This window comes from Entelurus aequoreus, linkage group LG17, assembly GCF_033978785.1.
Source record: "Entelurus aequoreus isolate RoL-2023_Sb linkage group LG17, RoL_Eaeq_v1.1, whole genome shotgun sequence".
In the NCBI taxonomy this organism is placed as follows: Eukaryota; Metazoa; Chordata; class Actinopteri; order Syngnathiformes; family Syngnathidae; genus Entelurus; species Entelurus aequoreus.
The window spans coordinates 46,086,800-46,107,897 of NC_084747.1; the positions used below are offsets into that span (position 1 = coordinate 46,086,800).

The following is a 21,098-nucleotide window of genomic DNA, read 5'->3' on the forward strand; positions in this document are numbered from 1 at the left end:
GAAGAAAGAAATGATTACTTTAAAAAAGTAGTTTTATACTTGTGAGTGTTGATGACACAGCTTTGCAAACGTTGATATTCTAGTTTCAAGCATGTTTTACTCAATATAGGTAATCAAATCTCAGCTACAAGCTGTAATATCTTACTGAGATCATTTAGGACCAAAACACTTAAAACAAGTAAAACACTCTAACATAAAATCTGCTTAGTGAGAAGAATTATCTTATCAGACAGAAAATAAGCAAATATCACCCTTATTTGAGATATTTAATCTTACTTAGATTTCAGTTTTTGCAGTGTATCGATTACTTAGGTATTTAAGTAATCTATTGATTAGTTTGTTCAATTAATCAAGTAATCTGATAAAACACTTGAAGCCTCAATGTGTATTTTAGGTGATATACCTGTAGTTGAAATGCAAAGACTTTTCTACTTACCATAACCTTTATTAACTGCTACTTCCTTTTTTTATTTTGGAAAACCTTGTTACACTGTTTATTGCATCCAGCGGGGCATCACAACGAAATTAGGCATAATAATGTGTTAATTCCACAACTGTATATATCGGTATCGGTAATTAAGAGTTGGACAATATCGGAATATTGGCAAAAAAGCCATTATCGGACATCTCTAGCACTATTGACTAGTGCTGTGTGTACGTGTGTTTTCTTCTCTTCTTTTTTTTTTGGTGTAAAGCACTTTGTGTTGCCACTTGCCTGTGTATGAAAAGTGCTATATAAATAAAATTGTATTTATTTATTGATTCTTTTACCTATTATTTCCCCTCTATTTTCTTTTATTACATTCTTTTTACCTTCTATTACCCTCTTTTACCTTATATTTAAAAATAACTTTTACCATCTTCTACCTTTTTTTTAAACTTATATTTCCCATTTAACTTGTTTTAGTTTATTTTTATCTACATTCTTTTACCTTTTATTTCACTTGTTAAATTTTTTTTAACCTGTCCGTATACATTTTTATTAGTTACACTCATTAAACAACTAATCGAAGCAACAGAATATAAATTAAAGCTTTTTTCTAGTTGAATTAATCGATTATTTGTTGCAGCCCTAATAAAAATATTACAATATATAATAATATATATATATATATATATATATATATATATATATATATATATATATATATATATATATATATATATATATATATATATATATATCAATAATACATACTGTCCCACTAAGGCTGCAGAGCCACATTCAGTTGTTAGTTCAAAGTCGAGAACGGCGACGTTTGGCCACGTGTGAACCATGACCAGGAAGTGCAGCTCCCAAAGGCTCAGGACTTCCTGCAAGAACGCAAAGTGATGCAAGGATATTATTGAAGCTAAAGGAAACATTTAGCATGTCAACCGGCAGAGTGAGCTCACCTCTGTGTCGAGAATGTACACACGATTTTCCACTACCACCATTTTCTTTACACCTTTAAAGTAGAAATAAACAAAATGAATAAATAGATGATTGATTAATGTAATTGCTTTAATGATACAAATGATGTGTATTTAGATGACATGGTGTTAATTGGAAGCAAGCGTTTTATATATATATATATATATATATATATATATATATATATATATATATATATATATATATATATATATATATATATATATATATATATATATATATATATATATATACACACAGTCGTGCTCATAAGTTTACATACCCTGGGAGGATTTATGATTTCTTGGCCATTCTTCAGAGAATATGAATGATAACACAACAACCTTTCTTCCACTCATGCTTAATGGTTGTGTGAAGCTATTTATTGGCAAACAACTGCAGTGTTTCCCACACATTCATTTATTTGTGGCGGCCCGCCACGAAAGAATTACGTCCGCCACAAATTTTAAAAATTTTATATATATATTTTTTTTTGTCCTGTACAGCTTCTAAGGCAAATCATATAGTTGATGTAGATGCCCATATAGGCTGTTCAGATTTACTTTACAAAAGAGAAGTGTAGGATACTTCTCTTGTTGCCTTATTTGTATTTGACCACTACTGTTTTCTGTTTATTTGTTACTGACTGTGGCAGGACACCTCTGCCTCTGTTTCACTTTATGTTGCTGGTAAATAATATGGTTGTAGTAGTAGGCTAAAGTTTAATTATTTAGTATGCACTAATTAAAGGGGCAGAGCTTTAAGAGACATTTTAGCTTTTATATTTTATAAGATATATTTTTTGTAAGAACCACAATTAATAAATATATTTCAGTGTATAACTTATTGTTCAAATCTGTATATAAATATGTACATAAAGTGTTGTAATTATATTGTAAAATGGATGGATGGATGGATGGACATTTAAAACAAAACTGTTATTATTAATTAGTAAGTATACATTTTTTGAGCCTTTTTAGAGAAAATCATATCATTGTAGTAAATTATGCAAATTACTTGATGATGTCATGGTGACCACGCCCATAGCCACGCCCCCACCGCCACAGATATCTTGGCAGTTTATGGGAAACACTGAACTGTGTTTACTCTTTTTAAATTAAAATGACAAAAGAAAGTACCCAAATGACCCTGATCAAAAGTTTACATACCCCAGTGACTTTGATCTGATAACATGCACAAAAGTTGACACAAACAGGTTTGAATGACTAATCAAGGTTCCAATCCTCACCTGTGACATGTTTGTTTGTTATTAATGCGTGTGTATAAAAGGTCAGTGAGTTTCTGGGCTTCTGACAGACCATTGCATCTTTCATCCAGTGCTGCACAGATGTTTCTGGATTCTGAGTCATAGGGAAGGCAAAAGATTTGTCAAAGTATCTGTGAGAAAAGATAATTGAACTGCATAAAACAGGAAAGGGGTATAAAAAGATATTCAAGGAATTGAGAATGCCAATCAGCAGTGTTCAAACGCTGATTAAGAAGTGGAAAATGAGGGATTCAGGTAGACCAGCAAAGATTTCAGCCACAACTGCCAGGAAAATTGTTCGAGATGCAAAGAAAAATCCACAAAAACCTTCAGCTGAAATACAGGACTCTCTGAAAATTTGTGGTGTGGCTGTTTGAAGATGCACAATAAGGCGGCACTTGAAGAAAAATGGGCTGCATGGTCGAGTCGCCAGAAGAAAGCCATCACTCAAAATTACTTTGTTCTAGAAGTTTTGAGGCTGGTCTCTGTGCTGTTTGGCGTAATGTAAGCGGGATACTTTGTGACATTTGCGCAGAAATGTCTTTCTTCTGGCGACTCGACCATGCAGCCCATTTTTCTTCTTTTTCTTTGTGCATGTTATCAGATCAAAGTCACTGGGGTATGTAAACTTTTGATCAGGGTCATTTGGGTACTTTCTTTTGTCATTTTGATTTAAAAAGTGTAAACACAGTTGTTTGCCAATAAATAGCTTCACACGACCATTAAGCATGAGCGGAAGAAAGTTTTTTGTGTTAGCATTCATATTCTCTGAAGAATGGCCAAGAAATCATAAATTCTCCCAGGGTATGTAAACTTATGAGCACGACTGTATATCGTAATCGCTAGAGGGCTGCAATATATGTCACAATATAGATTTTAGGACATATCATCCATCCCTATTTCATTGTAAACAACAGTACGACAGCACAAAACCAATCAAATTCAGCTACTGCCAACGTGTGGAGGTAATAAAAACTACATCAGGAAGTTGTCGACAGTCACAGTCGTTAATGCCAGTGTTGTCGCAAACTAAAGACCCGGGAAGCAGTTATGCTTTAATAAATCATGTCCCAAGCGACTACAGGGGACTTCACAGTTAATTAAATAGAGGCGTTAATCAAACCATATAGGTTACATTCATACTGTATTATTATGATTATAATTTAGGCCATTATAACAACTTTTTTCTCACCTGGTATTAAAGTGTTGTCCACTGACTGAGCGAAGCACATCTTGGACTGCTGTGGGTCCATCTTCCAGTGAGTGACAGCATACTCTCCTTTGCCCTGTTGAATTCATTTGATAACTGGCAACCTAATATTATAATCAGTAGGGTAGCGGTAATGCACACCAAAACGTTGCTTGCCAGAATCGAGAAGAAGAAGAAGAATCAATCATTTCCAATCAAAAAAATATTCAATTTATTCATTAATAATTGATACATTTCATATATAACGGTACCTCAACTTATGAGTGTTTTGAGAAAAGTGCTGTTTCTCGGCTAATTTTTGTGCTTTAGAGCAGAGGTGCCCACATATATATATATGTTTTCGCCTAGTGATGGTACACTTGTCCAAGCAATGAAAATATGGAAATGCTGCTGATGGTGTGTTTGACGGAGAAGCAGCTATAAGGAGATACCGTAGAAGTCTACTCTCCAAGATAAATGCTGTACATTATTACTTTATAAAACTACTGTACTTGTTATTAGTACATTAAATTGTATTGTTTTATTCAATATTTCTTACCTACACTGTAAAAAAAAATCCCATTTGTATGGTTAATTTACTCTAAATTTCTACTGTAATTTTTCTTTTTTTTTAAAAATAGTTTATAAAATTGTAGAATTGAAGACATTATCTGTAAATAAACAATCCGCCTGTTATTTTAAGTAATATGCCAGTAATGACAATTTTTTTTATATTTCTATTTTTTTTACAAAAAAATACCAAATTAATTATACAAAGCATTTTCTGTTTTCTTAAATTACTTTCAAATTCATGTAAATTACAGTAATTATCTTTCATTAAATATGTAGCTTGTTATATAAAAGTCTATGTCCATACTAACAATATAAATGTATTTTTCTGCAGAACTGTTTGCATCGTCACTTTATTAAAAGGTGGTTGATCTTAACAATTCAGAAAAAATCTGTAAAATAATGGTATTTTTCTGTGGAACTGCCAGCATTGTCACTTCATTAAAGGTGTTTGATCGTAATAATTTGGAAAAACTCTGTAGAATAAAGGTATTTTTCTGCAGAACTGTTTGCATCGTCACTTTATAAAAGGTGGTTGATCTTAATAATTTAGTAAAAATCTGTAAAATCACGATATTTTTCCGCAAAACGTTTCATGAAAATTTATGTAAATATAATGTTTTTGATCATTAATTGGTTTACAATGTTTTACTTTAATGTTATGGTTTTCGTTTGGCAGCCGTAGCTGCCAGTAGATGACTGCGTTTTTTTACAGAATTTTTTTTTTTACAGTGTAAAGGTTTTTTATTTTTAAAAGGCATCTTACTTAAATGTTAAAATGTTGCTGCTTTGGGAGGTTGGTGGAGGAGTACCAGATTTTCATTCTGTTCAATGGAAGACGTTGATTTTACATCAAGTATTTTAAGTTAAGACCTCCATCATAGAACCAATTAAGCTTGGGGAGTTCAGGTACTACTGTATATTCGTTACCATAGTCACTGTTTACTTCATAGGACGTGTGTTGTGTAAAAGGGCACTGACCCCAATCAGCAAATGGATTTCATTGCCCAGACCGAACGTCACTGCTGTGCTGCAGCCTTCGTTGTGGTATTCCTCAGTGGAGCAAAAGTCCATCTTGATGACACTCTGAAGCTGCATCAAGAAAAAGTAGTAAAAAAAACATTCTCAGTCTTTTTTGCCACTTGTGCCAGCTTTTTTGAAACATGTTGCAGGCATCAAATTCCAAATGAGCTAACATTTGCAAAAAATAACAACGTTTTCCAGTTCGAACGTTAAGTATCTTGTCTTTGCAGTCTATTCAATTGAATATAAGTTGAAAAGGATTTGCAAATCATTGTATTTTGTTTTTATTTACGATTTACACAACGTGCCAACTTCACTGGTTTTGGGTTTTGTACATACAAATACAATACACACACACACTCACTCACACTCACAAACATATAAATAGTGTAAGGAATTTTCACATTTCAGATATAACAGTGTCTCGCTAATTATTACGTGCTTCTGTGCAGTTTCGACACAACTGCCAGGCTATAATTACAGCATTTGTATATGTTTTTTGTTTTTTTTAACTTACGTTTTTCAAAGCGGAAATATCCATACTTTCAATGGCTGGGACAAAAAGGAAAAAAAACAAGGTTAATAGAAAGGCTCTAAATTGTATTGGACTGTTGTATTGTTGTATACCTGTTTTGATCTTTGCCAAATAAAGGTTTGTAATATGAAAAAAGCCATCGTTTGTGACCAGAAACACGTGGTACAATCCTGTAAGGGGAAAAAAAAATGACACATTGCACTTGTGGAGTAGAAATGATGCAACAAGACATTCACGGACAGAGTTCACCTTGTGACGCCGTGTCTTCCTCGGTGATGAGAGAACGATACGTTTTCATCACCCCGCTGCTGGCATTGGCTACCAATGTCTGGAATCACAACATATAGAGACATTCTTATCTGTACATATTTAATAAGAGCATTGATGTACACTGCAAAAAGTCAGTGTTCTAAAGAAGAAGAAAAAAAAATAGAAAAATGAGGGGTATTTTATTTGAACTAAACAAATTATCTGCCAATAGAACAAGAAAATTTGGCTTGTCAAGACTTTCCAAAACAAGTAAAATTAGCTAACTTCAATGAACCCAAAAATACCTTAAAATAAGTATATTCTCACTAATAACAAGTGCACTTTTCTTGGTAGAAAAAAAAGAGACCTTTTTGCTCAATATGTTGAAAAATATTCTTAAATGAAGTAAATGCTAGTGCCATTATCTTGACATAATGATATGCGCTCGGCATTACATTTCTTGAAACCAGCAAACTTATACTAAAAACTGATTTATTGTTCTTAGTGGAAAAGCAACAAGGCAACCGCTTGTTACTCTCGGGGTCTCCTAGCCGCTCAGGCAAATCATAAGGTCTAAAAATGCATTTTTCCATGGATAACATGACATCATCGCGCCAAGTGCGTGCTCTTTCAGTCAATTAGTGCGCATATATACAGCCCGGCCCCCGGCCAAAATGTTTTATCTGATTAAGCATGAACTATTTCTGTTCAAAATTGTTTGAAATGTTAAATGTTTAAATATTAACTGTCAGTTTACTGTACTGTGCCAACTGTACTACTATATGAGTATGTGTTTTCTATTGTTTAATTGAAAATAAAACAGCAAAGTCCATTTGGCTGTCATCTGTTTTAATTATGAGACACAATTGTGTCAAAGTCATGATATTTTTTTTTCATGCTTGAAATAAGAAATTATTACTTTAAAAAAGTAGTTTTATACTTGTGAGTGTTGATGACACAGCTTTGCAACAGTTGATATTCTAGTTTCAAGCATGTTTTACTCAATATAGGTCATCAAATCTCAGCAACAAGCTGTAATATCTTACTGAGATCATTTAGGACCAAAACCCTTAAAACAAGTAAAACACTCTAACATAAAATCTGCTTAGTGAGAAGAATTATCTTATCAGACAGAAAATAATCATATATCAACCTTATTTGAGACATTTAATCTTACTTAGATTTCAGTTTTTGCAGTGTGTACAGTAAAGATACAAGTGGCCTGAATGAACTCATACTTTGGTGAAGAGAATTCTCTTCTGTGGAACAAAGATCAAATGGAGGTTCCCATTTCTTTCGCACACCACCACAAACTGTCCTTCCAGGCACACATCGATGGCGTCAACATCCGTTTCTGGAGAAAAGAAACCAGACAATTTGATATCAACGCAAGGTGAATATGGCGATGAAAATGGCATTTTGTCACGTACCAAAGTGAAGCAGCAGCAGAATTGTCTGACAGTTCTGGTCGAAGAGGATAACCGTCTTGTCGGCAACAAGAATAGTCCAGTTTGAGCCATTGATAGAGGAAAGTTGGGGGTCAGACTGCACCTGAAAGGCAAGTCAGCATTATTTTATTTACCCTAAAATGACTAGACCACACAAAAAGCGACACATTTGTGACAAATGTCCTGTTGAAAATGTCATTGTTGAGCCATCAATTACAGTATTTGTGTTTATCTATATATATATGATAACCCTCAGAGTACAGTACAAGTTTCTTAAATGCCTCAAATGTCCGGCATTTTGAGTTAGGGTTGCGTGTATTTTCAATGTACGTTCAGGGTTAAGAAGGGGTTAAAAACAAAACAAATTGTGCGCGCAGCAGCATTGGTGAGGGAGGGGCAGAGACAGAGAGAGAGAGAGAGTTATGATAAACACGCATGCGTCGCCAGGCTCTGCTTTTTATCCATAGATTTATCAGATTAAATCTTTTATTATCTATAGCAGGGGTGTCTAAAGTGTGCCCCGGAGGCCATTTGCGGCCCACAGCTAATGTTTTAAAGGCCCACGGCACATTCTAAAAATACTATTAAAATAAACAAAAACATAACGAAAGTGAAATAAAAAAGCTTAAAAGGTTAAATGTAAGTTAGAAAAAGTTGCAATGTTGACTAATAAAACAAAGCTGTTTTTTTCTTTCAAACTGTCATTGCTCAAAACATAATATTGAATCAAAATCAATGTTATTATGAATTATTGACCTATCCAAGGTTCCCATTACTTCACATCAAATATTCCACTAAGAAAAATATTTTTGGTGGAAGATTTTGCAAATTTGGTAAATAAATAACCCAAAAATTTATATTTTGTTGTTTTCTTACTGTACCGAAAATGAACCGAACCGTGACCTCTAAACCGAGGTACGTACCGAACCAAAATTTTGGTGTACCGTTACACCCCTAGTGTATTGCAATTGATGTTTGGAATGGTGTATAGGTTTTTGATTCAGCTTTCTTTTTTACAGGGCTAAAAGATGAATACATTGTTTTTTTTACAACTCTTCTGGGTTAAATGACAACCGCAAATTAATTTTTTGTTTAAAATCTGACACTGTAGAAAAAACTATGTAAATCAATGTTGGTGTCTGTCGCCACACTGCAAAAAGTCAGTGTTCAAAAACAAGGGGAAAAAAATACAAAAATTAGGAGTATTTTACTTGAACAAAGCAAAATTATCTGCTAATAAAACAAGAAAATTTGACTTGTCAAGACTTTCCAAAACAAGTCAAATTAGCTAACCTCAATGAACCAAAACATATCTTCAAATAAGTATATTCTCACTAATAACAAGTGCACTTTCTTGATAGAAAAAAAAATATGAGTCATTTTTTCTCAAAAATATTCTTTAATTAAGTAAATGTAAGAGCCATTATCTTGACATAATGATATGCACTAGGCATTACATGTCTTGAAACCAGCAAACTTATACTAAAAACTAGTTTATTTTCTCTCAACATATTGAGAATATTTCTCAATATGTTGAGAAATATTATTTAATTAAGTAAATGCAAGTGCCATTATCTTGACATCATATGCGCTCGGCATTACATTTCTTGAAACCAGCAAACTAATACTAAAAACTAGTTTATTTTTCTTAATGGAAAGGAAGCAGTTGATATATTTCTTAACTGCGAGAGATAATTTAGGAACAAAACACTTAAAACAAGTAAAACACTAACATAAAATCTGCTTAGTGAGAAGAATTATCTTATCAGACAAAAAATAAGCAAATATCACCCTTATTTAACATATTTAATCTTACTTAGATTTTAGTTTTTGCAGTGCACTGACCCAACTCTGAGCTTGATAATAATATTAATATTATTATTATAAGAATAATAACAATATTGAGAAATAAACTATTTGAAATTAGTTGAATGTATTTTTCCTCAAATAAAAAAATGTGGCGTTATGGAACCCACAACATCCTTAAATGATATTTATGATTCAGGAAGTAGTAGTTTTAAAAGTTTAAAGTGTAAACAATAAGAATACATGATATTTATAAGCTATTTCTGGAAAGCTTTTTAGTCATTCCAGTCAAACTTGGCAGTGAATGTTTGGGACTTTATAAACAAGCATATATCTCAATAAGTGTGAGGTCAAATCAAAATGTCCAAATAGTCATTTACCTTGGCTGAAGATGAGATCTTGACCAGAGTGTCTACTTGGTACAAACTGCTGCCATTTTCCTCTGTTGACACACTGCCGCAGCGGACATTGTTTGTATCATCGTTGATGAGAGGTTCTATGTCGTCCCACATCACCGCTATTTAGAAGCTCCAACATATAAAGACCGATAAACTATTACCACTGTTCGATAACACCGCCGTGGAGTTATAATACATGTATCATCGCTGACATGTTGTCCCACTTCATCCTCAGCAATGGAAGTTAGATTTTAGCGGGCAAAAATCCCTACGAGGTCCTCATCGTAGTCTGTCAGGCACGGTTTCTGCCTCAGAGGACGCGTAAGCCTCTAGTTTTGTGGGGAATGCCACATATTAAACCCAAAACTCGCACCTATTGTTGTTATAAGATATTATATATCAAGAAAAATTCCTTTCATTAAATAAAATGTACTTAAATACAAGATACCGGAGAATAGCGTGAGCCTGAAAATTTATAACCAGGGCAATGTACTAGATAAGCGATAGAGGCTCGCCCAATTAAAGTGCGCATGCGTCGCTTTGAAAGGGCCGCCGCAAGAGAAGACCTGATCTGTCTACGCATGCGCGACGGCTACATCACTTCCTATCAACTTGTTTCATTTTCGTGCACGCTGGCATAGACATCTTATTTATTTTATTTTTTTGTTTTGAATTTTATAAACCTTTTTAATTATAAATTCCAACATTTACAAACAGTTGATAAATATTAATCAAAATAAGTATGAAAACATTACAAAAACAGTACAAAATCAGTACAGAACATGGATTGATTGAATTGATTGAAACTTTTATTAGTAGATTGCACAGTACAGTACATATTCCGTACAATTGACCACTAAATGGTAACACCCGAATAAGTTTTTCAACTTGTTTAAGTCGGGGTCCACGTAAATCAATTTATGGTAACAGCGCCAGGGGGTTGTAAATTCAAAGTAACACCGCAGAGGCCACCACAGTGTATATGTTTCTTTTACTTTTTATTCATGTAGAGGTGGCTAGTTGCATCAGCTCTGCTCTTGTAATGTATTTAATGTTCTTTGATGTTTGATGCTTCCCCCTTACACACATGTAAGGGGGATGTGTGCTATGGCTATGAGTTGTTTTTTCCCTTGGCCTCAGTCTGGACCCCCTCTCCAGGGGCCCAGGCTTAGACCGATTTTTTTTTCTCACCTCCCCCCACCCCCCAAAATGTTTACCTGTATCTTACCCTTTTTGTAAGGGACGCCGAAAGTTGGCAGACCCGTCAGCGATCCTATTCTGTCTCCCTGCAATGTTTGTCTGATCTTGAATGGGATTGTGCTGAAAATTTTAATTTCCCCTCGAGGATTAATAAAGTATTTCTAATTCTGATTCTAATTCTGTAACTAAAATAGAATGCAAAATATATATATCGTCGGCGATCACTCGAAACGAATATGATTGTCCTCCTGTTGGTGTGATTGCCTTCAGGAGAACGCCTCTGTGTGGAATCTTTTAAAGTGGGGAGACTGGTGCACAGACAGCCACCACACTGTCCTTGGCAAAGAGAAGGCCAGGGTCCAATGGCATGGAGACCAAGACAATTGGGGGCCCATCTTTGCTGCAGCCTTCTTCCGCCTTTGTGACCGTTGTGGAGCTTCTATGCAACCAGCATCCGCCCACTCCGCCGTTGTTGTCTTTTTCGACGAGGGAGACGCGCAGACTCCAACGTCGCTTCTTCGCTGTGGGGAGCTGTATCCGGTGGCAAGGGAAACCCAGGACGACCGGCACCTCCTTACAGCTGCAAAAAGAAAATATACACTACCGTTCAAAAGTTTGGGGTCACATTGAAATGTCCTTATTTTTGAAGGAAAAGCACTGTACTTTTCAATGAAGATAACTTTAAACTAGTCTTAACTTTAAAGAAATACACTCTGTACATTGCTAATGTGGTAAATTACTATTCTAGCTGTAAATGTCTGGTTTTTGGTGCAATATCTACATAGGTGTATAGAGGCCCATTTCCAGCAACTATCACACCAGTGTTCTAATGGTACAATGTGTTTGCTCATTGGCTCAGAAGGCTAATTGATGATTAGAAAACCTTTGTGCAATCATGTTCACACATCTGAAAACAGTTTAGCTCGTTACAGAAGCTACAAAACTGACCTTCCTTTGAGCAGATTGAGTTTCTGGAGCATCACATTTGTGGGGTCAATTAAACGCTCAAAATGGCCAGAAAAAGAACTTATGGTGAACTTTCATCTGAAACTCGACAGTCTATTCTTGTTCTTAGAAATGAAGGGTATTCCACAAAATTGTTTGGGTGACCCCAAACTTTTGAACGGTAGTATATATATATATATATATATATATATATATATATATATATATATATATATATATATATATATATATATATATATATATATATATATATATATATATATATATATATATATATATATATATATATATATATATATATATATATATAAATGTATTAGAAAAAAATACAAAAATAAGGAATAACACCCCCGTCCTACATTTCAGTCACAGTGGGCATATAGAGAATCACACAAACTGACTAAAAGAAAAAAATGTAGCAAAAAATCCTAAACATACAGAAAAGTGTCACTGAATTTTTTAAAAAAAAGAAAAAAATTACTGTGGTAAAACATGTGTCCTTTATCACAGCTACACGACACGTATGGCAAAAAACCGCGTGGAAATCAGTGGTATTCAGTGGGGTAAGATGAATTAAATGCGCTGACAGTTCATTGCTACTGCCAAATCAATTGCACTGAGTGGAGCGGATCACCACTCCAAGATGGCGGCCCCGCGTCTCGTCAGCGCCTGTAGGCAGTAGCGCTCGATGCTGCGTACCCTTATAAGATGTCTATGATTATGGCTAGTTGGGGGCTGCTTTTGAACCGGCAACTTTATTTTTTTAAAGGTAAAACTGCAATAATATATATATTATACAAGCTCTGTTGTAAGTTGTTTAATGTTGGAGATTGTCTGAGCAACTTCAAATCGGCGATGTAAGATAATTTCATTTAAAATACAAATTTAAGGTACGATAATTTGTCGTTTCCCATCTGGCAACACTGATAGAGCTCAAGCGCTGTTAGCTTAGAGCTAATTAAGCCTCCAAGCTCCACACGAAACCTCATTTTCCAATTTCACCCTCGGGATATATATTTTATACCTCTTTTAAAACATGTTATGCTTTTTATACTTATATTTTGAATATATGATTTTTTCCCGTTGTTTGCAGTAACCAGTTGGAAGCTAATGAGCTAGCTTAAAAGAGAAGAAAATTGCTGTCGAAAGGTAAGACCTCGCCCAGACAAGCATATACTAGCATTATTACATCAATATTTTATCTTCCTTATATTTACTTTTGATGTATATAACAATGTTATATATTGGTATATATGTTTAAAAATGATATGTACATTATTGACTGTGCAGTGTACAGAAAGCTGGTGTTTTACTGTTACCTACTGGTAACACTTTTGCATTACAAGAAAGGTTCAAACTAAGATATGCTTGTATTGTTTGGTTTATCAGTACAGGTACTGAAAAATTACTATTACCAATTGCTGTGCGTTTTACTTGGCTAATTTCACTACGTGTCAGTTACAATATTGCTTATCATGTGACGAACTGGCGCCTTTTTATGTGTGGACTTCATGTTCATTTTAAAAGTGATGTAGTTACCACTCCACGTCACTTGGTGGCGGCAGCGTTAGTCTCAGTGGCACAAGAAGAAAGCCGGAAGTAGTGTGTTGACAAGGCGGACTCGACGATTGAATTGATCAAATGTTGCATGAACTGCTAGTTTGCTTTTTGCAATGATGATCTGCCAACGACCAACGTTTATGTATTTTTAATTGAAGACTATGCATTGGTGTTTTTGGTTGAATGACACCATTATGAGGCGAATTTATGAAATATTTGTTTCGCCGCTTCCTATTGGACCGACGTGAACCACGTGACCATTAGACGCTGGACAAACCGAGTAACCCCTGGCTGCAGCCCGCAGATCGAGGAGGGGCTTATTTTCCCTCAATGTGGGCGGGCTCAACGTTGAGCCCGCGGAGGGCTCAACGTTGAGCCCGCGGAACCAATCTGGTGGCGGAGATCCGGCACAGCACAATGACTTAATATGGAAAAAGGTTAATGTATTTGATAGACTTAGACATTCCTACTTTTAACTTGTCAAATGTGTTTTTTTTACCATGAAAATATATATATATATACATATATATATATATATATATATATATATATATATATATATATATATATATATATATATATATATATATATATATATATATATATATATATATATATATATATATATATATATATATATATATATATATATATATAAACCATAGCATTTACCATGAAAAAAAAAGAATAATAATTATATACAAACCATAGCATTTCCAAAAGAGTATAGACACATATTATTTTGCACACTCAATTATATTAGCTAAGTCAAATAAACCAAAGACAGAATACTTTGCATCATTGATTTTATTTTTCACCCCAGGCTAAAAATGTTTGATCTGTAAAGAAAAAAAAAATGTTGTAGCCTAGCCAAATACATTCCTTAAGCTTCCATAAATGTTTAACAATGGCAAGTATCAAGGTATTTTTCTGGGCCATAACAAGCAACCCTGTTCCCTGTTTCCAGTTCTGTTAATTTTCCACTGTCTAGAAAGGAAACAGATTGCGGTTCTTATAGGCACAATAACAATGCAAGATGTAAAACTAAGGTAATTGAAATAAGTGGAGGAATTACGCTTTAGTCTAGCAATAGTTGACTACAAGACTAATTAATCACATGACCTCTCACCTGTAGCCCTCCTTGCACTCGTCGCCGTTTTCTGTCCTGCAATCGGTCTTCTTCAGACCTTAGTGATTTAATGACAACATACATTCACTATGAAAACATTCATGTTGGTCTGTTGACCGTGAGTAAAACATTTTTTTTGTGATTTGTGATATTCAAAGCACTTACGGCATGGGGAAGTTCTGCAGGAGAGCGAGACACCACCATCTCCTCATTTGCAGCATGTTTTCCTTTGAAGAAGGAAATGCAGGAAGATGTTAATATCCATCCATCCATCCATTTTCTACCGCTTATTCCCTTCGGGGTCGCGAGGGCCGCTGGAGCCTATCTCAGCTACAATTGGGCGGAAGGTGGGGTACACCCTGGACAAGTCGCCACCTCATCGCAGAGATGTTAATATGTTGTAAAAAAAATAACACCTTGTACACTAAGCATAATGTGTCACGATTTACACATACCTCTCTGAAATCACAATTGGCCCCCATTACAATGTACAGAGTGTACTGTAAGCCAAGAGGTACTGCTTAATATAATGTCAGGCGTATTCCCAAGGATACATTTTTTTCAATACAAATTAATGTGGTTTTAATGTAGCAAGCAAACATTTTGACAGACAACAGGAATGCTATAACATGCTGATTTGGTCTTACCATCAAAACAAACACGCCACAGTTGTTGGAGCACCCTTGCTTTGTTAGGCCCTGAGGTGTGAACAATGTATTTTAATAAAAGTATGGCAAGAAAATAGTACAAAGTTAGCAAATGCTATTATGTAATGTCTCACCTGGACATCATTCACACCAAGCTCTCTCCAGGGGCCAGAAGAGAGGCTGTGAGCAACATGTCTGTACAAATAATAAGCCAAATAAAAGTCACTCAACTTCAATCAACTTTTGATTGAAAAGCACGCATAAACGCTTGGAACAAAGCCTGAACTGAATAAGGAAAAGGTTGGAACTTCAAATCAAAAAGTTTTCATAACAGGCTTAAACAGAACTGCCCGTCTCAAAAAAGATAAATAGTTCTGTTTCCATCTGTTTAAGGAATCAAAATAGTTGGAATATGGAATGGAATATTTTAGATCAAATAAAAACAGAACCATTAATTAAAACAAACAAAGGACAAGTGGTTTAAAACAGAACTACCACTGTCCAGGAGGTGCCCTAAAAACCTGAATAGACTGGTTCTACTCTCATCTCTCCAAGACATGAGACAGCTAGTGGAAGAAAACAAAGTCTTAATACGTGTATGATTATATGAGTGACATTCATAGATAACCACAGTGGCACAATAGTTAACTTTACCAGTTGTTCCTGGCTGTCTTGGAGTTTCTGTCCCCAGTATGCAGTGTGTGCTGAAAACTTGTGGAGACTAGGGAAGTCTCCATGAGGTCTCTGCTCACTGTCATCATTTACTAGTGTAGAAAGCAACAACCAAAAAATAAAATCAAGTGTGAAATGTCACATTTCTCATTTGAATGATGTGCAAAATACAGCCAAAACTTTTTGATTTGAAGTTCCAACCTCTTCCTTATTCAGTTCAGGCTTTGTTCCAAGCGTTTATGCGTGCTTTTCAATCAAAAGTTGATTGAAGTTGAGTGACTTTTATTTGGCTTATTATTTGTACAGACACGTTGCTCACAGCCTCTCTTCTGGCCCCTGGAGAGAGCTTGGTGTGAATGATGTCCAGGTGAGACATGACATAATAGCATTTGCTAACTTTTTACTATTTGCTTGCCATACTTTTATTAAAATACATTGTTCACACCTCAGGGCCTAACAAAGCAAGGGTGCTCCAACAACTGTGGCGTGTTTGTTTTGATGGTAAGACTAAATCAGCATGTTATAGCATTGCTGTTGTCTGTCAAAATGTTTGCTTGCTACATTAAAACCACATTAATTTGTATTGAAAAAAATGTATCCTTGGGAATACGCCTGACATTATATTAAGCAGTACCTCTTGGCTTACAGTACACTCTGTACATTGTAATGGGGGCCAATTGTGATTTCAGAGAGGTATGTGTAAATCGTGACACATTATGCTTAGTGTACAAGGTGTTATTTTTTTACAACATATTAACATCTCTGCGATGAGGTGGCGACTTGTCCAGGGTGTACCCCGCCTTCCGCCCAATTGTAGCTGAGATAGGCTCCAGCGCCCCTCGCGACCCCGAAGGGAATAAGCGGTAGAAAATGGATGGATGGATGGATATTAACATCTTCCTGCATTTCCTTCTTCAAAGGAAAACATGCTGCAAATGAGGAGATGGTGGTGTCTCGCTCTCCTGCAGAACTTCCCCATGCCGTAAGTGCTTTGAATATCACAAATCACAAAAAAAATGTTTTACTCACGGTCAACAGACCAACATGAATGTTTTCATAGTGAATGTATGTTGTCATTAAATCACTAAGGTCTGAAGAAGACCGATTGCAGGACAGAAAACGGCGACGAGTGCAAGGAGGGCTACAGGTGAGAGGTCATGTGATTAATTAGTCTTGTAGTCAACTATTGCTAGACTAAAGCGTAATTCCTCCACTTATTTCAATTACCTTAGTTTTACATCTTGCATTGTTATTGTGCCTATAAGAACCGCAATCTGTTTCCTTTCTAGACAGTGGAAAATTAACAGAACTGGAAACAAGGAACAGGGTTGCTTGTTATGGGCCAGAAAAATACCTTGATACTTGCCATTGTTAAACATTTATGGGAGCTTAAGGAATGTATTTGGCTAGGCTACAACATTTTTTTTCTTTACAGATCAAACATTTTTAGCCTGGGGTGAAAAATAAAATCAATGATGCAAAGTCTTCTGTCTTTGGTTTATTTGACTTTGCTAATATAATTGAGTGTGCAAAATAATATGTGTCTATACTCTTATGGAAATGCTATGGTTTAGATATATATTTTTTTAAATTGTTTTTTCATGGTAAAAAAAAATACATTTGACAAGTTAAAAGTAGGAATGTCTAAGTCTATCAAATACATGAACCTTTTTCCATACTATGGTTTATATATTTTTTTTTTAAATTGTTTTTTCATGGTAAAAAAAAATACATTTGACAAGTTTTTTTTGTGGGTTTTTTTTGCAAATATTTGTATTGAATTTTACAGTTAAAATCCCATTTAACAGTCATACTTTGGTCACGCAAAACCTTCATACAATCGCACATCCACTCATACCCACTCACATGCACACTTGAGGAGAGAGGTGCACTTAAACTTTAACAATTCAAGGTTTACAGTACAAACAGTATTAGAAAAGATACCCAGATATTGTATATATATATATATATATATATATATATATATATATATATATATATATATATATATATATATATATATATATATATATATATATATATATCCATCCATCCCGCTCTGGCTCAGGATCAGCTACAGGCTATCCAGACCATAGTGGATGAACATTCCTCGGCATCAAGGATCCTCAGGAAGTGATCCCAAGATCACCTCTCGAGGACCTCTCCACCGTTCACACTTAAAAAAGAAAAGGAAAGTCACAGAAGTTGATCAGATGTAAAACAATACAAAATAAAAAGACACAAAAAATAAATAAATAAATAAGCAAATAAACCGTGGCAAGGCTATATCAGAAGTAACAAAAAAAACACAATAATAGTGTAGGATCAATACAGAAAATAATGAAGATAATAAAAAAGGAATAAAACTACAAAAAAGATGGCAGATACATTTGACAAGTTAAAAGTAGGAATGTCTAAGTCTATCAAATACATGAACCTTTTTTCATACTATGGTTTATATATACAGGTAAAAGCCAGTAAATTAGAATATTTTGAAAAACTTGATTTATTTCAGTAATTGCATTCAAAAGGTGTAACTTGTACATTATATTTATTCATTGCACACAGACTGATGCATTCAAATGTTTATTTCATTTAATTTTGATGATTTGAAGTGGCAACAAATGAAAATCCAAAATTCCGTGTGTCACAAAATTAGAATATTACTTAAGGCTAATACAAAAAAGGGATTTTTAGAAATGTTGGCCAACTGAAAAGTATGAAAATGAAAAATATGAGCATGTACAATACTCAATACTTGGTTGGAGCTCCTTTTGCCTCAATTACTGCGTTAATGCGGCGTGGCATGGAGTCCATGAGTTTCTGGCACTGCTCAGGTGTTATGAGAGCCCAGGTTGCTCTGATAGTGGCCTTCAACTCTTCTGCGTTTTTGGGTCTGGCATTCTGCATCTTTCTTTTCACAATACCCCACAGATTTTCTATGGGGCTAAGGTCAGGGGAGTTGGCGGGCCAATTTAGAACAGAAATACCATGGTCCGTAAACCAGGCACGGGTAGATTTTGCGCTGTGTGCAGGCGCCAAGTCCTGTTGGAACTTGAAATCTCCATCTCCATAGAGCAGGTCAGCAGCAGGAAGCATGAAGTGCTCTAAAACTTGCTGGTAGACGGCTGCGTTGACCCTGGAAAAAAGAGCTGGACTGCTGCTGAGTGGTCCAAAGTCATTATTTCTGACGAAAGCAAATTTTGCATTTCCTTTGGAAATCGAGGTCCCAGAGTCTGGAGGAAGACAGGAGAGGCACAGGATCCACGTTGCCTGAAGTCTAGTGTAAAGTTTCCACCATCAGTGATGGTTTGGGGTGCCATGTCATCTGCTGGTGTCGGTCCACTCTGTTTCCTGAGATCCAGGGTCAACGCAGCCGTCTACCCGCAAGTTTTAGAGCACTTCATGCTTCCTGCTGCTGACCTGCTCTATGGAGATGGAGATTTCAAGTTCCAACAGGACTTGGCGCCTGCACACAGCGCAAAATCTACCCGTGCCTGGTTTACGGACCATGGTATTTCTGTTCTAAATTGGCCCGCCAACTCCCCTGACCTTAGCCCCATAGAAAATCTGTGGGGTATTGTGAAAAGGAAGATGCAGAATGCCAGACCCAAAAACGCAGAAGAGTTGAAGGCCACTATCAGAGCAACCTGGGCTCTCATAACACCTGAGCAGTGCCAGAAACTCATGGACTCCATGCCACGCCGCATTAACGCAGTAATTGAGGCAAAAGGAGCTCCAACCAAGTATTGAGTATTGTACATGCTCATATTTTTCATTTTCATACTTTTCAGTTGGCCAACATTTCTAAAAATCCCTTTTTTGTATTAGCCTTAAGTAATATTCTAATTTTGTGACACACGGAATTTTGGATTTTCATTTGTTGCCACTTCAAATCATCAAAATTAAATGAAATAAACATTTGAATGCATCAGTCTGTGTGCAATGAATAAATATAATGTACAAGTTACACCTTTTGAATGCAATTACTGAAATAAATCAAGTTTTTCAAAATATTCTAATTTACTGGCTTTTACCTGTATATATATATTTTTTTATTGTTTTTTCATGGTAAAAAAAATACATTTGACAAGTTAAAAGTAGCTTTATTGACGTTTGAGAATGTGTGCTGCCGGATCTCCGCCACCAGATGGAGCCCGCGGGCTCAACGTTGAGACCCGCCCACATTGAGGGAAAATAAGCCCCTCCTCGATCTGCGGGCTGCAGCCAGGGGCACTTGCCGGCAACAATTCCGTTCATAAAAAGTATTAACATCATTCAAAACAATGCAGTCATTCATAAACTGCATGGTTGTTGTTTGGTGTGTTGATACGTGACGTCATCGGTATTTAGTGTGTGTGTAACCGTCACTTGAGATTGTTGTGTGGGGAATGACGTCCTCCCTTCTGACAGTCTTACGGCATCGCTTCTCGGCCTTTTGGCTAAGATCAAGTGTAGTATCTGTTCTTATCAGTTTAATATCTGATACGTCCCCTATCCGGGGACCATATATTAAATTGATTTTTGGAATAGGGAGATGGAATAGGGGCTTGCTCCGTCCACTCCACGCATCGACCTGGTATTGCAGTACCTCCAGGAACGGTGCACCCCCTCTACTGGTGAAAGTAAATATATGTGATAGTTTTAGTAGTTGTATTGTACATATAACCTATGTGCATTGTTACCAAACTAACTTTATTATTAATTACTTAAGTATTAAATTTACGTCAATCGGAATTCCTAGTTTACTCTTCATCACGTAAGATGCTAAAAGCCTGCTTCGTATAAAGCAGTTGTTCCTTTAAAAGAGCCGTTTTAAAGACTGGTTCTTCCTATACATATATATATATATATTAGGGCTGCAAATCTTTGGGTGTCCCAAGATTCGATTCAATATCGATTCTTGGGGTCACGATTCGATTATAAATCGATTTTTTTTTATCGATTCAACGCGATTCTCGATTCCAAAACGATATTTTTCCGATACAAAACTATTCTCTATTCATTCAATACATAGGATTTCTG

The 21,098-nt window shown here is 35.5% G+C and overlaps 2 protein-coding genes, 1 long non-coding RNA gene and 1 other non-coding gene across 6 annotated transcripts in view; 3 read left to right on the plus strand and 1 right to left on the minus strand.

Annotated features, from left to right (window-relative positions):
• Positions 1-10,346, minus strand: part of kntc1 (kinetochore associated 1) — an 80,061-nt gene extending 69,715 nt beyond the window's left edge. For all 3 annotated transcript variants that reach the window (XM_062025784.1, XM_062025783.1, XM_062025785.1), the window contains exons 1-10: positions 9,882-10,346; positions 7,678-7,798; positions 7,486-7,601; positions 6,248-6,326; positions 6,091-6,168; positions 5,981-6,015; positions 5,422-5,532; positions 3,874-3,967; positions 1,396-1,448; positions 1,199-1,314 (exon numbers count right to left, since the gene is read on the minus strand). In XM_062025784.1, the coding sequence (XP_061881768.1) occupies positions 1,199-1,314; positions 1,396-1,448; positions 3,874-3,967; positions 5,422-5,532; positions 5,981-6,015; positions 6,091-6,168; positions 6,248-6,326; positions 7,486-7,601; positions 7,678-7,798; positions 9,882-10,013 (935 nt within the window). In that variant the 5' untranslated portion in view covers positions 10,014-10,346. The remainder of the gene's footprint in view (positions 1-1,198; positions 1,315-1,395; positions 1,449-3,873; positions 3,968-5,421; positions 5,533-5,980; positions 6,016-6,090; positions 6,169-6,247; positions 6,327-7,485; positions 7,602-7,677; positions 7,799-9,881) is intronic.
• Positions 10,347-13,067: 2,721 nt separating this feature from the next.
• Positions 13,068-21,098, plus strand: part of rsrc2 (arginine/serine-rich coiled-coil 2) — a 29,513-nt gene continuing 21,482 nt past the window's right edge. Inside the window, exon 1 of the mRNA XM_062025791.1 lies at positions 13,068-13,214. The gene's annotated coding sequence lies outside the window, so the exon portion shown is untranslated. The remainder of the gene's footprint in view (positions 13,215-21,098) is intronic.
• LOC133632042 (uncharacterized) lies at positions 16,379-17,338 on the plus strand. Its single transcript, XR_009821651.1, has 4 exons — positions 16,379-16,440; positions 16,524-16,574; positions 16,994-17,055; positions 17,163-17,338. It is a non-coding gene; the product is annotated as an uncharacterized LOC133632042 (long non-coding RNA).
• On the plus strand, positions 20,496-20,686 carry LOC133633011 (U2 spliceosomal RNA). The gene has a single exon (XR_009821749.1). It is a non-coding gene; the product is annotated as a U2 spliceosomal RNA (small nuclear RNA).